The sequence below is a fragment of the Pseudophryne corroboree genome, chromosome 6 (genome assembly GCF_028390025.1).
Source record: "Pseudophryne corroboree isolate aPseCor3 chromosome 6, aPseCor3.hap2, whole genome shotgun sequence".
Classification (NCBI taxonomy): domain Eukaryota; kingdom Metazoa; phylum Chordata; class Amphibia; order Anura; family Myobatrachidae; genus Pseudophryne; species Pseudophryne corroboree.
Window position 1 is genome coordinate 67,043,940 of NC_086449.1, and position 20,943 is coordinate 67,064,882.

The 20,943-nt window shown below is 37.2% G+C and overlaps 1 protein-coding gene across 1 annotated transcript in view; it reads right to left on the reverse strand.

Moving 5' to 3' along the window:
* Window positions 1-2,664: 2,664 nt before the first annotated feature.
* The window catches only part of LOC134934295 (zinc finger protein 84-like), a 55,531-nt gene continuing 37,252 nt past the window's right edge, over window positions 2,665-20,943 (reverse strand). The window contains exon 3 of the mRNA XM_063929759.1: window positions 2,665-3,625. Coding sequence (XP_063785829.1) covers window positions 2,665-3,625 — 961 coding nt within the window. The remainder of the gene's footprint in view (window positions 3,626-20,943) is intronic.

Below are 20,943 nucleotides of genomic sequence, written 5' to 3' on the forward strand. Positions count from 1 at the left end.
TCGAGTGTCCATTCTGCGCACCCGGAAGTGATGTCCGCCTAGCTTCCCGATGACGTACGTTTCACACATGCTTGATCACATCGGAACCTAAGCGCTGTCATCATTTGGGAGCATTAGTAGAAATGGCTGGGGGCGTGACTGTCTAATTAGATAGACCTGTTCTATGGCCTCACATCAGGGAAGCATACATTAATATCATAGTACTTAAGTCTATTTTCTCATTCCTGATATAATAGCTGTATCATTTCTATCATATAGTGCTATTCACATATTACTGATTACTACAGTGTCATACTTAATAAGTACGGAAAACCTGCGCTATGTTGCATCTGATTGATCATTACAAATGATATTACTAATTTGCTGTTCATATCCGGTAGAGGTGTTTTTATATGGCTAAGTACTACAGATTTAATGCCCCTATTCACCATTCCTACACTGTATTAAGTTTAAAGATCTAAGTGATTGTGGAAGATAACATTTAGAGGAAATGAGTTAGGGATCATAATGGTTTAAAGATCTACGTATATATGGAAGATAAAGTTTAGAGGATTCGAGAAAAGGATCATAATGATTGGAAGATCATCACATAATATTTACTATAAATTACACAGGTCTATAGGATTGTAGAAGTCTATAAATTAATTACCCAGCCTCTTAATGGTATGTAGTTCTGTACTTATAAATAGAGCGTATGACAGAATGGATTAGTGCATGCTGGTTATTATTTCATAACAACATGCCTACTTGTACAGGTATATAAAATAGGATGTAAAAAAAAAAATCTATAAGTGTTAGCTAAGGAGTAGTGCTATCTAAAATTATAAATATACATAGTGACACTAGGGGAATGTGCGTTCAGTGATAATACAAACATCAGCCATATGTCTCGGTTAGTGATTAAATATCCAAAGTGCGACATATTAGCAAGTGCAGATCCGGTGACAAAAAAAAGGGTAAGTGTGCCTTCTACAGACATTTTTTGGTATATATAAATATTAAGACCTGTTAAAAGTAATGTTTTGCATTGGTGTGTATATATAACCGTAAAGAGGGATATGTGTAAATTTTGTGTATAATTTGTGTAAAAAATTATATATAAAGTGTAGAGTTTGCATGTAAGTAAATTCAGCAAGTAGACTCATGTGAATATGTATCTTCCACGAATATGTGTCGGACACATTGTCTGGATAAGTAGAATCACCATTAGTTAGGATAAATATCTATCATTGATATAGTGAATATATTTATATATGAGATACAGATGTGTCCTCCGTTATCTTGGCTGACTGAGGCGTTAGTCACGATCAGGCATACGCAGCGTGCCTGGGCGAAAGGAGGCGCGCCTAGTCGAAGGGAGGCGCACAGAGCGTTTGGCATTACCTTTGAGTGTAATACCTAAGATCATCCACCAGATGTCACTTTTTAAAATCACCAATGCGCAAGCGTATGGTCTCCATTAAAATAAAATACTGAACTACAGCATAAGAACTACTTTAATGGTGCGTCTCATTACGCTACATTATGCTACAGTACAGTATGTCATACAGTATATAACAGTATATACAGTACAGATGTAAATAGTACAGCATATACAGATGCAAACGAACAAGTTACAGATACAGCATGGTCTATTGATGTTAGGGATATGTGAGCGTCCAAATCCCGTAGTATTAAGTATAATGGGGAGAGATAACAGCTCTTCCCTAAGTTCCTGGATGCCAAATCACTGTGTGTATAGTTTATACAGATGCAAATGAATGTGTTAAAACACTTGTGTAAGCAGACGCAACTAATGTGTGAAAGGAATAATGTAGCTCATTGACTTTACAGTATGTACAGTGCACGAAATGAGCGTCCGAGTCTCCTAACGGCATAAACGAACACCAATGGGAAGGAATCGCTCTTTGCAGTACTTTTACACATGAACTTGAAAATCTTCCATGCAGTGTTGTGGGCTAGCAATGAAGGCTCCTGTCTGCCACGCTGAGAGTCCCGGGTTCGATTACCAAAGTGCCAATCTTTTTTTTGTGTGTTCCCGTGACATTCACTTTAATATTATTTTTTTTTCTGTGTAATGCATTGTAAAACATTCAAAGGAAGGGTGCACACAGGTTTCACACAAATCGGGGTAAATCTGCAGGAGCGACTCATTCGCTATATAAAATACACAGCGGTAATGTGCACCTATAGACATACCAGTCAATATAAATTAGTGTATTCTGACACAACTAACTGTTCGAGCAACACAGTACTGTAGATTGTCGGCATTAGAGAATCTGTGTTGTGAGAATCTGTTGTACGTTATAAGTTGTTCGTGCTAATTAGTACACTAATAGAACATACTGTACAGAGATACTAAGGATGGTGATTTGGCATCCAGGAACTTAGGGAGGAGCTTAAATCTCTCTCCATTGTAATCTTTCTAAGTATAGCAGAGAGAGATAAAAGCTCCCCCTAAGTTCCTGGATGACAAATCACCGCCCTTAGTATCTCTGTACAGTATTTTCTATGAGAGAACTAATTAGCACGAACAGCTAATTAGTACCCTAATAGAACATACTGTACAGAGATACTGAGGACAGCCATTTGGCATCCAGGAACTTATGAGGAGCTTTTATCTCTCTCCATTATACATAGAAAGATTAAACTTGTCACTCTATGTTACAAGTTGTTCGTGCTAATTAGTACACTACTAGTGTACATGGTTGTGATGGTTTTGTGGTGATGGTTGTGATGGTGACTCCTCTGATGTCTAACAAGATATTGCCTGTTGGTAAAACACTTGCTGCATTCAGAGCATGTAAATGGTTTCTCTCCTGTGTGACTCCTCTGATGTGTAACAAGATGTGACTTTTGGGGATAACACTTGCTGCATTCAGAGCATGTAAATGGTTTCTCTCCTGTGTGACTCCTCTGATGTGCAACAAGAGATGACATTTGGGTAAAACACTTGCTGCATTCAGAGCAAGTAAATGGTTTCTCTCCTGTGTGACTCCTCTGATGTGTAACAAGATGTGACTTTTGGGGAAAACACTTGCTGCATTCAGAGCATGTAAATGGTTTCTCTCCTGTGTGACTCCTCTGATGTGCAACAAGACCTGACTTAAGAGAAAAACATTTGCTGCATTCAGAGCATGTAAATGGCTTCTCGCCTGTGTGACTCCTCTGATGTGTAACAAGAGCTGACTTAACAGAAAAACATTGGCTGCATTCAGAGCATGTAAATGGCTTCTCGCCTGTGTGACTCCTCTGATGTGCAACAAGACCTGACTTATGGGTAAAACACTTGCTGCATTCAGAGCATGTAAATGGCTTCTCGCCTGTGTGACTCCTCTGATGTGTAACAAGAGTTGACTTAACAGAAAAACATTGGCTGCATTCAGAGCATGTAAATGGCTTCTCTCCTGTGTGAATCCTCTGATGTCTAACAACATATGACTTATGGGTAAAACACTTGCTGCAAACAAAGCATGTAAATGGCTTTTCTCCTGTGTGACTCATCTGATGTCTAACAAGATGTGACTTTTGGGTAAAACATTTTCTACATTCAGAACATGTAAATGGTTTCTCTCCTGTGTGAATCCTCTGATGTCTGAGAAGCTGTGATTTACATGTAAAGCTCCTGTCACACTCAGAGCACAGATGTGGTTCCTCTCCTGTGAGACTCATCGTGTATTAGATAAGTAACAAGTAAGCTGTACAAAGTTTCTACAATACAGAAAATGAGAATAGTTTTTGTGAATCCTCCAGAGGTGTAAGAAGAGAGGATGTCTGTAGCTGGATTGATCAGAGAACAATGTCCCGTCCCTGAATGTCTTCTAATATTCTTAGTGGAAATTCTGCTCCCAAATTGTTCTGTAAAACAAAGTTAATATTTAAAAGAATAAAGGTGACCTGGATAATTCAACTTTTACAATAATAGTGTTATTATCTATAGGGAACGTGATATATTTACGTACACTAACACATATGATCCAACCAAATTAAAGTATTTTTTTGATTTGGAAGTTGTCAAATTGCTGTATCCCCCTTTCCAGTCAGATGTGCAGCACAGAGACCTACATACCCCCTTATCTATACTAACCTGATGCACAGAGTAATATGTAACATACTATGAAGGAGTTGTCACCTAGATACCCCTTTATATATACTAACCTGATGTACAGAGTAATATGTAAGATACTATGAAGGAGCTGCCACCTAGATATCCCTTTATATGAACTAATCTGATGCACAGAGTAATATGTAAGATACTACGAAGGAGCTGCCACCTAGATACCCCTTTATATATACTAACATGATGCACAGAGTAATATGTAAGATACTATGATGGAACTGACACCTAGATACCCCTTTATATATATTAACACGATGCACTGAGTAATATGTAAGATAAAATGAAGGAGCTGCCACCTACATACCCCCTTATATATACTAACCTGATGTACAGTGTAACATGTAAGATACTATGAAGGAGCTACCACCTAGATACCCCTTTATATATATTAACATGATGTACAGAGTAAAATGTAAGATACAATGAAGGAGCTGCCACCTACATACCCCCTTATATATACTAACCTGATGCACAGAGTAATATGTAAGATAATATGAAAGAGTTACCACCTAGATACCCCTTTATATATATTAACATGATGTACAGAGTAAAATGTAAGATACAATGATGGAGCTGCCACCTAGATACCCCCTTGTATATACTAACCTGATGCACAGAGTAATATGTAAGATACTATGCTGCCACCCTTTATATATACTAAACTGAAGCACAGAGTAGACACTTTCAAAAAGGAATTGATCCAAAATGCATTAGTGTTGTGGAGACTGGACTGGAGACCCCCCCTATGGTTAGGTAGGACAAGCAAGACCGTTTGTACTTGCAGTAGGCCAAAATGAACCCCCTTAGTTTTGCCCATTCGGAACCCGGAAGTGAACAAGCCCTAATGGGTGAAACGCGTCTTCCACATTGGGGGTCCGCACACGGAGTGTCTTCATGGCACCAGTTCTCTGCACCTGATTATGCACTGATCCGTCCTTCTGCCCTCTGGTTTGGAGTTCCGTAAGCCCCTACTGCTCTGTGGATACACAGACAGTAATATTACACTCAGACACACTTTTAGTGCATCTGCATAAATTGCCTATCAGAGTTTATCATTACATCTTTTTCTATGTGAGGCTTGTCCTCTGATACGGGCTGCAATTCCAGTCTCCAACAGAGGCCAGCACATTATTATCTCCTATATCATTACTTGTATGATTATTATTTTTTTGTGGTACCAGACAGATATCGTCTGTCAGGATCATTCAAAATAACAGACAAGCTGTTTTTTCTTCCTATTCAGGATTATACATTTGTGTTATACTGTTTTATCTTAGCATTTGATCTGCACTGATCGTGGATTTGTTGGCATGTAAATATTGTTACCTTTGAGAAGCTGCCACCTAGATACCACTTTATATATACTAACCTGTTGCACTGAGTAATATGTAACAAAAAAAGAGAGAAAAAGAAGACTCTTTTTGTTGGGGGGCACACTTGAAGAAATGAAAAAAAAAAGATGATAAAGATCTAAAATGTTTTTCAAGTTTATTAATATGCCTTAAAAATGGACCATAATCACATGAATACCATATAATTTGGACAGAGGATTGGCACAAGTGTGTAATAAGATCACAAATTATAATTTATAAAGAAACACAAATAAATATACATAAAAAATACAAAAAAAAACATAAAGAAACAAATAAGTATATACAATAAATTCAAATATAGTAAGATTTTTTTTGTGACAATCATAATATAGAAGCTCTATCTGTGGTATATGTTCCACAGAGAATTTCATCAGAGCATTTTTTCTCCACATATATATGGTGTGTGACAGCCAGTGTTGAAGGTGACTCTCAATGATGGATATTAGCCACTTTTTGTCACAGCTGTATTTATTAAACATGTGCATAAAAAACATATACTAAAAGAAAAGATGAATAAGATTGACAAAAAAGATAAAATCTTGCAAAATATTTAGGTTGTTGGATATTACATTTTAAATTACCCTGTGATAGTGTTAATATTAATGATATCCAGCAAAAATTGCCAACTGCACAAGTCACAGAAAAATATATAACAATATATGCATATACATATATACACATTAAGGATATGTATAAATTGTAATGTGTATAAATATTGGATAAAGTATACTGGTGTACCCTAGAAAATACGTTATGATGGTGTTCCTAAGAGTGTGCACCACATATATATATATATATATATGTGTGTGTATATAAATATATAGTTGTTAATATGGGCCTTCTGATGTGTTAGATGTTGATAGTACTGAGTAATATGTAAGACACAATGAAGGTGCTCTCACCTAAACAGGCACAGTTTAAGATATAAGATACAATGGGGTAAATTTACAGTACTAAAGATCAGTTTCTAGTAGTGTTCATTATCTACCAAAAATGACTGATATCTATAGGAAAAATCGACTGCAAATTCATATTCCATTGGGTTTCAGCTTCAGTTGAAACCCAACACTGATGTCAGTTGGATTTTGCAGATATAAATGCCATCAGTTTGGAACTTTCAAATTAAAATACAATTGTAAACCTATCAAAAAAAGCATTGCTCAGATCAATATGACCTGTGCTTCTTAGCGTTAGGAGTAAATAAAGTGTTGAAAGTAAAAAAAAATGTGTGGGATCATTCCTCCTCCCCCCAGTTCCTAACCAGGCCTGGACCTTTCAGCCTGTTTGAACATTAGCCAGCACCAGGTGGATCCAGCTGTGGGGATTAAACCATAGCAGGGAGACATGCACCATGGGGTCCTCCTGCCATCACTTCAACCAACAGCAAACTGGTCAGTCCAGGACGAGAAATTCTTGGAAAGTTGGGATCACAAAAATAAAATAATGTCCCCTCTCCTTTATTTGCATAGCAATTCTTGTGCTGGAGGATGCAGGTTTTATGGTGTAATAATAGAATTAAAACAGGTCCCAACAAGCCGCCCCAGCATGCCAGCACTTGAAGAACAAATGCCAGCATGCTCAGACATTAAGGATCCACTGGCACCTTGTACTCAATGCTGGTTTTCCCCCTAATGTTTCATGACCAGAACAGGTTGAAAGACCCAGGAGTGGATATGGATTTAGGGTCGGAGCCCATGCAATTTCTTTTTACTTTTAACACTTTATTTACTTTTTTAATATTATATTTATTCATAGTTAATGTAATTTATATAGCAGAAAGATCTCAGTAGTGTAACTGTTCAAACATAATTCTATTTTATATTGTCTATATAACCATTGTTAAGGTAAAACTTTTTACGTTTTGATAATGACAAACAATATTATATAGAGATGTTTGTGTAGGTATCAATATTGTTTTATGTATAATATAATTACCTTACTCAGGAAATTCTGCTGTCTGTCTCTTATGCCTCCATCTATCCAGCTCTCCAACCAGTAACTCATCCAGCAGCTCCTCCATAAGCTATCAGTGGCCTGATACATCCTATTTATAGTCTCTCCTCCCCATCTCTCCCCAGTTGTTCCCATAAATTCTTACACCGAGAGGTGACATGTAAATTAGGGTCTCATAACATTAGTATGACTTTATTCAACACATCAGCTTCTCATGCCCAGGGCCTTGTCTTGTAAATGAGCTGTAAATATTCCTATTCACTTTCTACAATGGGAAATGCTAATTACACCCTGGCAGGCGTAACACCTTGCATTCTAATTAGATCACAGCTTCCTGTTGTGTCACCAAAGGGACTTTTTTTGAGACGTCACCTATTATCTAGGCAGAGTTTTAGCCTAAAAATCCATTTTAAACATTAGCAGGAACTTCACAATGTTTTAAATTGTAACAAACAAATATATATATATATATATATATATATATATATATATATAGCACCCTAAGAAGTTGTTTTCATTTAAAAAATGAGTAAAAGTTAGGGGTGGAAAATGTTGAGCCACAATGAATTAATTATACAATTTTGTCTGATGGGTCTATTCATGAAGCAGTGAAAAGTGTGGAGAAGTGAACCAGTGGAGAAGTTGACCAAGCCTTGCATATTATTGCCCTTTTATAAAAAGTCAAAGTTTGGCCGGCATCCCACAAGGCTGCCGAACACGGGCGCTATTACATCCGGCCCATGAAATCACCTCTTTTATTTAAAATGCTAAGAAAAGGGCAGAGAAGAGGAACAGACCAGCGCTACACAGAAACCATTCAAATATTTAACTTTTAATCAATTGAGCTCACTACACATCAAAAAAGTTTGTTATATTTGATCTTTAATATAAATTTCAGCAAATATATTTGGTCTTTGAACCATACAAATGCATTTTCTACAATAAAAGTCAAACTTATTGTATACTTCGATACAAAAAAATACAATAAAAAATATTGTTTAAAAAAAAAAGTAAAACTGGAAACCATGGAGGGCAATGAAGTTTATATTGATAAATGTAAATGACATCTAAATACTACCCTATAGAATTATGGGGCAGTTACATTAAAAATATTCTTTATTTTGTTAAAACATACTTAAAAGATGATTATATTTACCCAAATAACTTAAGCAAGAATTAACAATTCACTTTGGCTGCTGATGAAGGCATCATCCAAGATACTGTAGGTCTGATTTTGCATTGGAATCTAATAAACTTCTAAATGATTCCAAAATTTATATAAAAATAAAAATAAAAGATCATACTTATATTACATTTACTAAATGATTATTTGTTTTTTATTTTAAGTGTTTAGTATTTTGGCATTAAATTCCCAATAATGCAAATTATGTATATTTCAAAGATACATAAGGATTTAAAAATACCACCGGTAAGAAATATAATTGTGGGAGTTACTAATTTATCAGCTAATCTTTCACATTTTATTGATATACATCTTCAAAAATATGTTATTTCTTTAAAATTATAAATCAAAGGTTCTACCAAACTTTTAAAATATATTGAGAACATACAGTAAAATGGGAAAACAAATATTATGGGTTACTATTGGTAATCTTGCCCTGTATACATATATGCCACATGCAAAAGATGGCAAAAAGAAAGTTCTAATAGAAGAAATCTTGTATAACCTCATTTATAATAATACTTTATTTCAAGAATCCCTTTTCTTCCAATCAATGGCATCACCTTGGGAACAAAATTTGCACTAGCATATGCAAATATATTTTTTGGGGAATGGGAAAAATAATACATTTATTAGTCTGCATTTATGGATGCCAGAATTACATTTTCAAAATGCTATATTATAACTGAACCTTGATATTGGAAGGGTCCAGACAGATGTTATCCATTGTGTCACAGATTTAAATTGCAATGATTGGGATCTCACTTTCTTCTTCAAGTCCACTTACAAATCCCCTGAAATCTAGATTTGAACCTGGAGGTTAATGAGTCCAAAAACCTGTAGATGCAAACAGTATTGTTTTATCTTTCAGTAATCTTCATCACAACTAGAAAAATAATGATCCATGTTCCCAGTAACATTATAGATAGATTGAAACAATATGCTGATAATTTAATAGAATGCTTTCAGGAGAGACGTCAATATGAGGAAATCACTCCATTGAATTCTTGTTGGGGTACATTTCATACATCGGCAACAAATACACTATTGTCCCTGCATGTGATAAATAGTACCAGTGGGCAACCTAGAATTTCTAATTGCTCCAAATAGCAGAAACAAGAAATTATTATTATTGGTATTAGTAAATTTGTAAATATGCCTCCAAGCCTTTATATCATGATGTCTTTAAGATCATGAGAAACATAATTTCATTCAGGTTTTGTATAAAATGGACTGGTTTTAGATAAGGGGGTTTGAGAAAAAGGGGTTGACATATTGGCATCATTACCGATGCGTGACTTGCATTGCGTGAATGATAACGTTCAAATGAACAATCGGATCAAAATTTGGATTATACCGCCAGTGTGTAGAATTTAATAAACTACAAAAATGTAAAAGCCCTCACTCCTCCCTAATTCTCTTACTCCCCGAAATGTTAGGAAACTGAAATGTAACATAGGTATTCTTCAGGTAGGAAATAGGAAAACTTCATAATTAGAATTTTAATAAACCTCCCCTAAAAAGATGAAAAGGGAGTTGAAATAATGATGTCATTACCGATGCATGGCTTGCGTTGCATGAACGATAACGCTCAAATGGACAATTGGATCAAACTTTGGATTGCACTTCCAGTGTGTAGAATCTAATAAACTCCAAAAATGCTCCTATCACTTTTTACTGTATCTGCTGCGGGTGCTTCTCGGGTAACACCAAGAATTTACATCTCTATAGATTTACCAAATTTTTAAAACTCAGTTATATTTACAACCGTGAAAATCAGAAACTCCCAAGCGAAGAATGAGTAGAACAGCTAGCGTGTGTATATATATATATATATATATATATATATTTATATAGTTTAACAGTGAATCATTGTGCAGTTCCTGCTGATATATAGAACAGGTCTTTCTGCTGATACTCTGCCTGAACAATAGGTGGCCCCTAAACAAAAGGTCCCTTTGGTGACATAACAGGAGGCCAGAGGCTGCTGTGATCTAATTAGAATGCAAGGTGTTTCCCCTGCCAGGGTGCACTCAGCATTTTCATTGGAGTTAGTGACTATAGGAATATTTACACCTCATTTACAAGACAAGGAGCTGGGCACGAGAAGCTGATGTGCTGAATGACTATATACTAATGTTATGAGACCCTCATTTACATGTCACCTCTCAGTGTAAGAATTCCTTCTGGCCATCCTAGGAACTACTGGGGAGAGATGGGGGAGGAGTGACTGTAAATAGGCTGTCTCAGGCCGCTGATAGCTGCTGGAGTGGGTTGTCTTCAGTATGCCGGCTGTTGGGATCCTGGCGCACAGTATACCGCCACCGGAATCCTGACCACCGGCATACCAACACTTATTCTCCCTTGTGGGGGTCCATGACACCCCTGAATGGAGAATAAAATAGCGTGGCGCGCGTAGCACACGTAGCACGCCACCGTGCCCGTAGCGTGGCGAGCGCCGTGAGCCCTCAAGGGGCTCAATTGCGCTCAACACACTGTCGGTATACTGGCGGTCAGGCTCTCGGTGCCGGTATGCTGGTCGCCGGGAGCCCGACGGCCGGCATACCATACTACACCCGCTGGAGGAGCTGCTGAATGAGTTACTGGTTGGAGAGACAGATAGAAGAGTAATACAGATACAGATGGAAGAATCTCCAGAGTAAAGAAATTATATTATACATAATAATATATACTGATACCTTCACAAACATTTGTAGATATTATTTTATAGATATTGTCTTGTGTATACTAGCAAGATTTACATTAACAATAGCTAGTATAATATAATTATATTTAAAAGATAATCCACTGCAAACTATATTCTATATTTGATATCATATATTTATAAATATTGAATTGCAATACTAAATCTAAAATAACAGATATTCTGCCGTATATTATATGATTCAACTTTTTCCTGTGGGTAACAGTGTAGTTAGATGTTCCTGAAACAATATAAATGTGTACATATACCATTAGCTCTTATAGTTGTCACCTAATTTGTATTAGCCACGTAAGTAGAGGCAGGAATTAATTTAGTTGTCCCATAATGTAATAAACCAAATGTTTGCTGAGCAATTGCTAATACAGTATGTATGTCCTAAATTTGTGGTCATATGTGTAACAAGCTATACATTCTCTAGAAGTACTATAGTATCATTTGTGTATAATATATTTATGTATTCTCTATCAGTAATGTGAGACTGAGTGCATAATATATAAGTATTTCTCTTTTGCCAGTAATATTGGATCATGCATGTAATCTATCTATCTATCTATCTATCTATCTATCTATCTATCTATATATATATATATTTATCTAGGGTACATCTTTATATACTACACTGAAGCACAGAGTAATATGTATGAAAATACAGTATGAAGGATCTGCCACCTGAAAACCTTTTATATATACTAACCTGATACACAGAGTAATATTTATTTATTATATAGTGACACTAGGGGAATGTGTGTTCAGTGATAATACGAACATCAACCATATGTCTCGGTTAGTGATTAAATATACAAAGCACGACATATTAGCAAGTGCAGATCCGGTGACAAAAAAAAGGGTAAGTGTGTCTTCTAGAGACATTTTTTGTTATATATAAATATTAAGACCCGTTAAAAGTAATGTTTTGCATTGGTGAGTATATATAACCGTAAAGAGGGATATGTATAAATTTTGTGTATAATTTGTGTAAAAAATTATATATAAAGTGTAGAGTTTGCATATAGGTAAATTCAGTCAGTAGACTTATGTGAGTATGTATCTTCCATGAGTATGTGTCGGTCACATTGTCTGGATAAGAGGAATCACCATTAGGATAAATATCTATCATTGATATAGTGAATATATTTATATAGGAGATAAGTATCCACTTGCAGGGTATTTATCCACAAATTAAATATAATATAAGTATCCATTATTGATAGAATAAGCATCCATCATTAATATCATATCCGTTATTGGTAACGTAAACAGCTGTCATTGATATAGTGTCCATTATTGGTGTGAGTATACGTTGTTAATAAAATGATAAGGTAAGTATCCGTTATTGGATATATTTGCATGCCCTTTGGAGAAGGTTAATCCGTTATTGGTACAGTGAATACATCCAGAGTATAAGATAAATGTAAATCATTGATAAAATTGATATCTATGATATAGGGTCCTTATTAGTATAGGTGGTCATTCCGAGTTGTTTGCTCGCTAGCAGTTTATAGCAGCCGTGCAAATGCTATGCCGCCTCCCACTGGGAGTGTATTTTTGCTTAGCAGAAAGGTGAACAAAAGGATCGCAGCGCGCCGGAAAATTTTTTGTGCGCAATTGTAGAGTAACTCAATACCTACTCAGCGCTTGCGATGACTTCAGACTGTTCAGTTCCTGTTTTGATGTCACAAACACACCCTGCATTTGCCCAGCCATGCCTGCGTTTTTCCTGGCATGCCTGTGTTTTTTCGAACACTCCCTGAAAACGGTCAGTTGACACTGAGAAACGCCCACTTCATGTCAATCACTCTGCGGCCATCAGTGCGACTGAAAAGCTTTGCTAGACCCTGTGTGAAACTACATCATTCGCTGTAATAGTACATCGCGCGTGCACATTGCGCCACATACGCATGCACAGAAGTGCCATTTATTTGCGTTATTGCTGCACAGCGAATTAATGCAGCTAGCGATCAACTCGGAATGACCACCATACCATTTTAATAGAGTGATTAAACAAATATATGTTATTCACATAGCGAATATGTCGATATGTCTAAATAGATGTATGAGTACTCAACCTCCAAGTTTTATAATCTTGAATAGAATTATTTACTTAGTTATCCATTTTAATAGAGTGATAAGATAAATATCTGTCATACATATAGCGAATATGGGTTTGTGTCTAAATAAATGTATTATTACTCAACCTCCAAGTTTTATGATCTTGGATAAAAGGATTTTTTTATTATTCCTTTGTTATATGTAATGATTAGATCCTCAAATATCTATTACCTACTCAGAAAGTTTTAATATCATATATCCATAATGTCCTACTACCAAGTTATATTCAAAAGCAGGGATATATACATAGACAGATCTCATGGTCTTAATACTGTATAAATATCTCCTTGGGCCTTATGTGGAGAATCAGAGTTTTTCAGTTTTCCAAAGGATGACTACAATTTTGACGACTACGGATAAAGGGATCAAGGTATAGGTTTGATTCATGTTGGAAGAAAGAGACTGCAATTAATATTTTCATTCAGGCCACTTGGGGTCATCGTGTTAAGCTTGAATATCCATTCACATCCAGTGTTTGTAGTTCCCTTGAGGAATCTCCCCCTCTGATACCCATTTTTAACCTCTCAAGACAAAAAAAAAAAAAATCAGTTTCCAGGGAGATTTTTAGTGTTTGTGAAGGAAATATCTGGCAACAGAAGCTATTTGTCTAAAACTGGCCAGATCTGCTTCAGCATTTTTAATATTTCCCATATGCTCAATGATGCATATCTTGACCATTCTTGTGGTCATGCCAACATACATCATTTTGCATGGGCACTGGATATAGTACACAACATTTGAGGTTTTGCAGTTCATGAACTCAAGTATCTCTACTTTCTTCCCATATCTGTATTAAACCATTATGATCCCTTACTCATATACTCTAAATTTTATCTTCCACATACGCTTAGATCTTCAAACTTAATACAGTGTAGGAATGGTTTATAGGGGCATTAAATCTGTACTAGTATTTATCCAAATAAAAACGGGATGTATTCATGTGACCAGCAGCCAGGAGACCGACGATCATATGACCTCCATCTTCATCCCGCCCTCTCACAAACCCGATGGTCAGCATACCGACCAACAGGGACTATTCCCACTCGTGGGTGTTCACAACACTCATAGAGTGGGAATAGAACCAGTGGCGACTGCAAGTTGCCACCGAGCCCACAGCGTGGCAAGTGCAGTGAGCCCGCAAGGGGCTTGCTGCATTTGCTCCTGCCGGGATTCCGCTGCAGGAATCCCAGCGTCGGTATGTTGACCACTGATCAGCCATACCACACCCATAAAAACACCTCTTCATGACATGAACAGCAAATTAGTAATATCATTTGTAATGATCAATCAGAAGCAAAATAGCACAGGTTTGCCGTACTTATTAAGTATGACACTCTGATAATCAGTAATATGTGAATAACCCCTATACAGCTATTATATCAGGAATAAGAAAATAGACTTAAGTACTATGATATTAATGGATGCTTCCGTGATGTGAAACCATAGAATGGGTCTATCTAATTAGACAGTCATGCCCCAACCCGTTACTACTAATGCTACCAAACGATGACAGCGCTTAGGCTCCGATGTGATCAAGCATGTGTGAAACGTATGTCATCGGGAAGCTAGGCGGACATCACTTCCAGGTGCACGGAATGGACACTCGACCTGGCACCTAGGTTTTGAATCGGCTCCCTGCACAGCACTAGGGGATTCTCCGGCAGCACTCCAATACATGCACCACATACTTGCCTACCTGACCCTCTCCATGAGGGAGAAAATGCTCTGTTCCTGGACTTTCCTGGTAATGTATGATTGCCATCACCTGTGGTGAGCTAGGTAATTGATAAGAAAGGTGTTTCACCACAGGTGCCGGCAATCATACATTACCAGTAAAGTCCAGGAACAGAGCATGTTCTCCCTCATGGAGAGGGTCAGGTAGGCAAGTATGATGCACTATCCTGTAGCAGGTATTCTAGAGTGGCTCTCTCATCCCTGGAACACAACCCACCTCCTCTGCAATGTGCATACACAGCAGAGCAAGGGGCAAGAGAAGTAAGGGACAGCAGAAGCTGCTCGCACTGCATCTATCCCTTCATCTCGGCACTAGTTGTTTTCCCCACTCTCATTGTCTCCATTCACTGCCTCAAGGCACATAAGACAACAGTAAAAGAGGAATCTCGTTCTCAATGCTGGGACACTTACTAAGTAGATTCTTACCTTTACTTATAACAGCAATACTGAAATATCTAAGTCTGATGTAATTATTAATTTAAACAAATCATGCCATTGGTGCTAAAGGTATGAATATACTGGTTATTTGGGTCTAATTTATATATACCTAACTGCTATAGATATTGAGCTCTAATATACTGTTTGACAGACGCCAATATTTATATTATGGATGCTCAATAGGACTATGATTGCGTTTACAGCGATTACAGATTGAAACCTTAACGTTAAGCTCACTGCTGCTACCAGTAACAAAGTTGCGATTTGTATAATGTGTGTCTAGACAGCAGACTGACACAGTAACAGACTTGGTTTATCTTTGCAATCAGAAAATATGTTGCATACCAGGCTTCTGTGATCTGTATCTTGTGCACATGAGACTGGTGTGACTAAAGGAAGCGTTCACGGTGGAATAGAAAGATACGTTGCACCTCTATTCTATGTCACACTAAGTTTTGAGCATGTGAGATTGTTCTGAACAATACATATAATGTGAGATTGTTCTGAACAATAAATATAATGATATTTTTCTGAGCTACAAATATCATTATATGTATATTTTCCATGGTATATTGTTTTTGTACCTCTGAGATTATCCCAACTGCAGGAAATATTTCAGACTAACATATAGATATTTAAGAAACACTGCAACTAGTGCATGCTGTACAAGTGCTCTGCAGGGAGCGGCCTAGGACAGGTTATATGGAGATCATCAATTAATCAAAAAGGATCTCAATGATTGGATAATTTAACCTGCATAAAAGATAATTTTCACTTCTGCTTATAGAAAATAGTCATTTTTCCACCTATATGCCCGATTTTTAAGGGAGGAATAAAGTTACTTGTGAGGGTAAAAACAATATAGGAAAGGATAGACTCACACATTCCAACATATAAGCCCCAAGAAAAAATGCTATTATTGGTTAGACAAACGTAAAAAGAGCTAGGGAGTTTTGCTTTGTTCTCATAATATTTGTACCTCAAATATATATATATATATATATATATATATATAATATGTATTTTAGCCAATATTATTTACCTTTTTCCCAGGCTGACAAACATTTAACATCATGCCTACTAAGAATTAATTGAGTTTAAAATAACAGATATAAAAGTTTAGTTTTAATTAATTAATTAAACAATACCAAAAGAGTGCGCTACCCATTAAGCCTTCTTTAGATAAAACTTGCTAGTGGTTTTGCTTAATCCCCTAACTCCATGAATACCAACACACAAACTGACCCCTACAAATGGGCCAACACCTGTTCACACATGCACACACAAACATATAGAGGTGTCTGCACGGTGGTCACACATGGACGTATACACTGATAGGACACCTGCACGAGCATGAGTGTATACAATGTTGCATGTGAGCTCCATTATAGGAGATACATGTAGAGGGAATGTATGTGGGGGTACATATCTATAGGGTAGGGTTTGTTAATGGAGTGGGTCAGGTGAGGGCTGTTTAAGCAGGGAGGGGATGGGTGATGGAATTTCTTCATCCATAAACCTGAGGGAGGAGTGACTGCTGAACTGGGGACTCAGAGGTAAATTATAGTGCTGACCATCGATGTCCTCCTCTTAATAAACCCATCGTCAGAAACCATTGAAGGTGAGTGTCCCGTGCCATTGGTGCTTAACCATCAGGCAGCCACAGAGCCATGGATATTATACTATTGACTACAGTACATCGATGATCAAACATCTCTGATTTAGCCTCCGACCATCAATGTTTGTAAAACCATCAATTAGCAATGGCCAGCACTCACTAATAAAATTTAGGGCTTACAAGGTACAATTTGACATTGAAAAATATAAAGACTACATTATAAATATTTTCTTCATATTATTCTAATAATTGTTTTATAGTGAAAACTCTGAAGAATAAAGTCTATGCCAGGTGAGGCAGTGCTGCGCCTACCTACCTTTTCCACACATCTATGATCAATACTCACCAAATTTCCAGCACTATAGACAGCAGACCAAATCCAAAATAAACTGACTTGTGGCCTCATAGGCATCCCTCAGTGTGTGATCCACCATCTAGCAGACATGAGGCGGCACTCAGAAATCAGGTACATAACACCGGCAGTAAGATGCTCAATATTTCAAGACTTTATTGACTCTTTTTCAAGATACATAAAAAGTGATCAAGTGAAAAAGTGTCCCCCAGTATGAGTCTCTGCGGTGAGCAACGGGAATTAGTCACCACATCATGAGGGTAAGTTGAACCTGGCAGGCAGGGATGCTGGCCTCCCAGAACACGACCCCCATCAGAAAGCATTTCATTGAGAGAGAACTACTTCTGGGCATAATTGCTTGGACTCATACTGGGGGACCCCGAAGTCCCCTTAGGAAAAGACTGCCACTTGAAATATCCAGAATAGAGACATTCTTTGCTCTCAAGACTGTTCATTACTGTATTCATCATACGACATCAAGTTTGCATAAATTTCTCAACACATCGGTTTGTTTATACTGCATGCTACTGCTATGAAGATGGATAATACTGTGTGATCACTAAATTAAGTGTGTACTAATATATATGCAATATTGTACTGTCTGTTATACTGAGCATTGTGACTGCAAAAATAAATGTATTTACAGACCATATAGACACTTGTTTATCACATACAACACCAAATATAGGGTTGAGCGCTGGTATCAAAAACCTGAACAATATAACTAGCCATTTGGAGTCTGGACAACTCCTCAGTTACTAGCAGCAACAAGAGAGAATTACTGCTGCACTCTAGGCAAACCCCTTGCTTCCAACCCTTTCTAGGTCCCAGAAATTTTGATGACATGTCCTGTTTGGATTGCATGCTAGTGACATCTGTCTTCATGACCCAATCTCTTATCGTACATCTCTAGGTGTAGCAAGGCATAATGTCAACATCCTGTAAGTTCAAGGCTTTACCTGACTTCACAATAGGCCACAGTTGTTTCACAGTTTGTCACACTTTGTTGCTGGAGGAATTAAAATGATTGACCCCTGGAATATGTTTTTTCTCTTGTTTGTCAGTTTTTTTTAGCTTAAAGTTGTTTTCAAGGAATATCCATTGCCCATGCTTTGGCTTTAAACATGGGTCCTTAACTGTAACCTTTCTCCTCGAATATACTCAATATGCTATCAATATGCTGTTCAGCTGTCTTTGTGCCACTGCAAATTCTTCTAGCCCTAATGTACTGGGAATAGGGTAAACTGTATTTACAGGATTTAGGATGGAAGCTATTTGCATGTAATTTGGTGTTACAATCTGTTGGTTTCTGAAACATTGCAGTGGTGATATTGCAGTGGTGATAGTTGTGTTATTTTAAATGACAGCAACATCAGGGAAATTGTTTGTGCACTAATGTTGCATGTGAATTGAATAGGGCTAGGTGAATTGTTGTGAGATTCAATGAACTTGGTGAATTGTTCCTGTCCAAATTAAGAACAGATCATCAATGTAGCAGGCATATGTATGAATATGTCGTGCAAAGGACCTTTCAGAAAAAAGATGTCCTGCTCTGCTGCCAAAATGCAGGCATTTGCATATAATGGGGCCACATTGGACCCCATCTCACAGCCTACCACCTGCAGGTAGATCCTGCCATCATACAAGAAATAATTATGTGTAAGTATCAGCTCCAATAATTGTAAAACCAAATTAATGTCAGGACTAGTATACAGATTATTACAATCAATCTTCCTGTTTACAGCTGATAAACCGTCACAATTAGTGATAATGGCATATAGACTGGAAATATTTGATACCTTATTCAATTGAGAAACGAGGTAGTATATAATAGAAACCCAGGACTATTTACACTGCAAGGCTGCAGTAACCAATCAACATATGTGGAGATGATCTGAAATAACGACCCCTGAGCCTCAATTATAGGGTGCCCTGGAGTGCATGGCTTAGTGGCCTTCCTAGGTGGTATTGCTTTCCTTTTACTGCCAAGTCTACAGATGTTTTAATGGCTTTAAAGCCTGTTTACCCATCTTTTACACACACACACACACACACACACACACACACACACACACACTCACACATATTAGCTGTTCTACCTATTATTCGCATGGGAGTTCCTGATTTTAATGGTTATACATGAGTGTTAAAAATGTTGTATATCTAAGGAGATTTTTGAAAAATTTGAGATGTCTTAATTTGAGATGTCTTAATGTAAGTAAATATTATTACTCAATGGCTCTTGGTGTTACCTGAGGAGCACCCATAGCAGATACGGTAAAAAGTGACAGGAGCATTTTTGTAGTTTATTAAATTCTACACACTGGAGGTGCAATCCAAAATTTAATCCGATTGTCCATTTTGGCATCATCGCTCATGCAACGCAAGCCACGCATCGGTATAGACGTCATTATGTCAACCCCCTTTTCATCCCCTTAGGGGAGGTTTATTATAATTCTGAATACATAGTTTTACAATTTTCCACCTGAAGAATACCGATGTTAAATTTCAGCTTCCTAACATATCAGGAAGTAAGAGATTAGTGATGAGCCAGTCAGTCATATATATATATATATATATATATATATATACAATACCTTGGAGAGGGCGGCACTCAAAGACTTGATAAGCAGATGTGAATAGAAAAACCCCACAGGGCAACCTTTATTGTGACGTTTCGGGGACTAGCCCCTTCCTCAGACAACAATTGTGAGTCAAAACCAGTGCTTAAATACACAAACCAATTAAGTGAAACAACTCAGTGAGGAGGAGGGTAAGTCGTTTCACTTAATTGGTTTGTGTATTTAAGCACTGGTTTTGACTCACAATTGTTGTCTGAGGAAGGGGCTAGTCCCCGAAACGTCACAATAAAGGTTGCCCTGCGGGGTTTTTCTATTCACATCTGCTTATCAAGTCTTTGAGTGCCGCCCTCTCCAAGGTATTGTATGCTGTCCAGAGGCTTTGGGCCCTGAAGGGAAGGCACCAGAGCAGGATTTTGCGTCAGCCCGGAGTGCCGGGGTTCCATTGTTGTGTATATATATATATATTTATATATACACTTTATCTTACATTTATTTATAAGAACATATCTCCATACTGTTACACTGTAGATAGAAATGTGATACAAATTTCAGCCAAGGTACTAGATTAGCTGAAGGCTGCATAAGCCTGAGGCCACAAAAGAGCCCAGTTTTTTGTGATTGGTTGTGTATGACTAAGTAGTTGCTAGGTAGTTATGGTTTTCTGTTGGATTTTCCCCATAGGATTATTGGGCTGTCCGTCAAGGTGTTTAGGGGCTGGGTTTAGGATAGTATATAATCCAAACTCATGTGCCTCAG